The sequence below is a fragment of the Nicotiana sylvestris genome, chromosome 1 (genome assembly GCF_000393655.2).
Source record: "Nicotiana sylvestris chromosome 1, ASM39365v2, whole genome shotgun sequence".
Classification (NCBI taxonomy): Eukaryota; Viridiplantae; Streptophyta; class Magnoliopsida; order Solanales; family Solanaceae; genus Nicotiana; species Nicotiana sylvestris.
The window spans coordinates 125662637-125665225 of record NC_091057.1 but is presented as its reverse complement, the minus strand read 5'-3'; the positions used below and the strand labels follow the sequence as shown (position 1 = coordinate 125665225).

General features: G+C 37.9%; 1 protein-coding gene across 1 annotated transcript; it reads right to left on the bottom strand.

Moving 5' to 3' along the window:
* Window positions 1-1596: 1596 nt before the first annotated feature.
* LOC138874440 (uncharacterized) lies at window positions 1597-2280 on the bottom strand. The gene has a single exon (XM_070152867.1). The coding sequence runs from the start codon at window positions 2278-2280 to the stop codon at window positions 1597-1599; it is 684 nt and encodes a 227-aa protein (XP_070008968.1).
* Window positions 2281-2589: the final 309 nt, after the last annotated feature.

Genomic DNA, 2589 nt, shown 5'->3' with positions numbered 1-2589 from the left:
TAAGCATCTTTATAAGTTGAAGGCGAAATAACTCGAATCCGACGAGACAATTCGATAAACGTTTATTCGAATTCTAGTCATGCCGAAAAGTATAGCGAAAGCCCTACATACCTTGTCGATGGAGTTATATACTGTTTCCAAGACCTCAAAAGCCTTAGGAATGATTTCCTACATAATACAAACCATTCAAAATCAAATTCAAGCTCATAGCTTAAATAATTCTTCATTTAGACATTTACGCGAACAACTTGTGGCCATGAATTTGTAGACTCTTTTGTAGATTAATTTTCCCCCAACACACAACCAAATATTACTTTACTACATCTCCTCATTAACATGATTCCATACATGTCTTCACATATCCAAACAACACAATAAATCCATATAGAACAGCCCCAACAAAACAGTAGTAAGTAGTACATTCCAAGTATGAACATTTTAATAAGTAGTTCTTAGATGGGGAAAATTTTATAATTTTATGAGCAAAAAGAAACATGTGGTTTACTAATTTATTAATCTGCACAAGTAAACAAACATAGTTAATGAACGTTTCATGTCTTCAAAGGATGAGTTGTCATAAGACTAATCCTATTATTGGGACTAGAAAACGGATAGATTCAGTTAATAATCTGACGCAGATTAGGTCCCATGTTGCAAGAAACTTTGTTCTTATGGTAGAAGTTTACAAAGATCAAAGAGGAAGTTAAATCATACCTTATGTGACCAGAATTACTCAAAATTCGAAATTACTTCAAGGCGGAGTCTTGCTATGAAAAGTGAAACACCGAAGAATTCACGATTTCCGAAGCTACCATGGTGTTCTCCATCTTGAGGATGACTAAATTGTTGTTATGCTTGGCTAGATGGATGGGAGAAGTTTGAGAGGAAATCCCTAGGTTTTTTGGTTCTGTTTTGGAGAGGATAAAACGCAGGGGTTCTGTTTTAGAAATTGACTTAAATAAAGAAATTTTGACTAAACCCGACTAGGCACACTGTTCCCGTAACAGTGTGCACCCCTGTACGAAAATGTTAATATCTCTCTACTCCAAAGTCGTATTAAAGAACGGTTTATTGCGTTGGAAACTAGAATCATAGACCTTCGATTAAGTAGGTAGAACACACCATAACTCCTAGTATATTGAGAGAAAAGGTCATAAACATTTTATCCAAATTCCAGTGAAATTTAAACCCGTAACTTGCGCGCGATCTTTGTCGAATTTTTAATCACAACTCAAATGACTTCCAATCTTAACGTATAACTATCGCATCATTTAAATATCTCATAGAAATTATCTTCCTATCGAATTATCCCATTTACAGCATGATAACGCCAAATACACAAGGTGTAACATTCTCCCCTCCTTAAGAACATTCGTCCTCGAATGTTAACGGTTAACCTAACTTCTGATTTTTTTTAAAATAATTTCGCCAGAGTTTCCCCTATAAATATGAATATCCAAAACCTGTCATCATCCCAACATACATATCTAAGGCCACACAGGGCTACACATCATAATAATAACATCAACTTGGCCTCACCCAACCATTTACTTATACAATAATGATAATAAGAAGGTTAGCCATAACTTAATTACCTTAACTGTCACTGGTTGATATATGTGAAACACCTGCCATGTTTGTCTCAGGCATATCACCTGAAGACTCAAATAAATGAGGGTATCTGGACTTCATGTCCTCCTCGGCCTCCCATGTCATTTCCTCTACATTATTGCTCCTCCAAAGTACTTTTACTGAGGCTACCTCTTTAGTCCGTAGCTTACGGATTTGACGGTCAAGAATGGCAATAGGTATTTCTTCATATGACAAGTTCTCGGAAACTTCAATATCCTCGATAGGGCTGATGCAAGAAGGATCACCTAAGAATTTCCGAAGCATGGAAATGTGAAATACCGGATGGATTGCTTCTAATTCTGGTGGCAGGTCAAGTTTGTAGGCTACTCGCCCAATTCTCTGAACAATCTGATATGGCCCAACATATCTAGGGCTGAGTTTTCCTTTCTTACCAAATCTCATTACACCCTTCATAGGCGACACTTTCAAGAATACCCAGTCTACTACAGCAAATTCCAAGTCTCGACGTCGGTTATCTGAATATGATTTCTGTCGACTTTGAGCTGTATGCAACCTTTCCTGGATCAACTTTACCTTTTCTACAACTTGCTGTACCAATTCAGGTCCTAGCAACTTTGTCTCGCCAACATCGAACCAGCCAATAGGGGATCTGCATTTCCTCCCAAATAGTGCCTCATAAGGTGCCATATGAATACCGGCGTGATAACTGTTATTGTAGGCAAACTAAATAAGCGGTAAATGATCTTCACAACTTCCCTTGAAGTCTAAGACACAAGCTCGCAACATATCTTCGAGTGTCTGAATAGTGCGTTCGGCTTGTCCGTCGGTCTGCGGATGAAATGCTGTACTAAGGTTAACAAGAGTACCCAAACCTTCTTGAAAAGACCTCCAGAAATTAGCTGTAAATTGGGCACCTCTGTCAGATATAATAGAAAACGGAACTCCATGTAGCCGAACTATTTCCTTGATATACAGGCTCGCATAGTCTTCAGCTGA

Excerpts from the sequence above, each read along its gene's own strand:
- LOC138874440 (XM_070152867.1), bottom strand. The coding sequence starts at position 2,280 with ATGGCACCTTATGAGGCACTATTTGGGAGGAAATGCAGATCCCCTATT.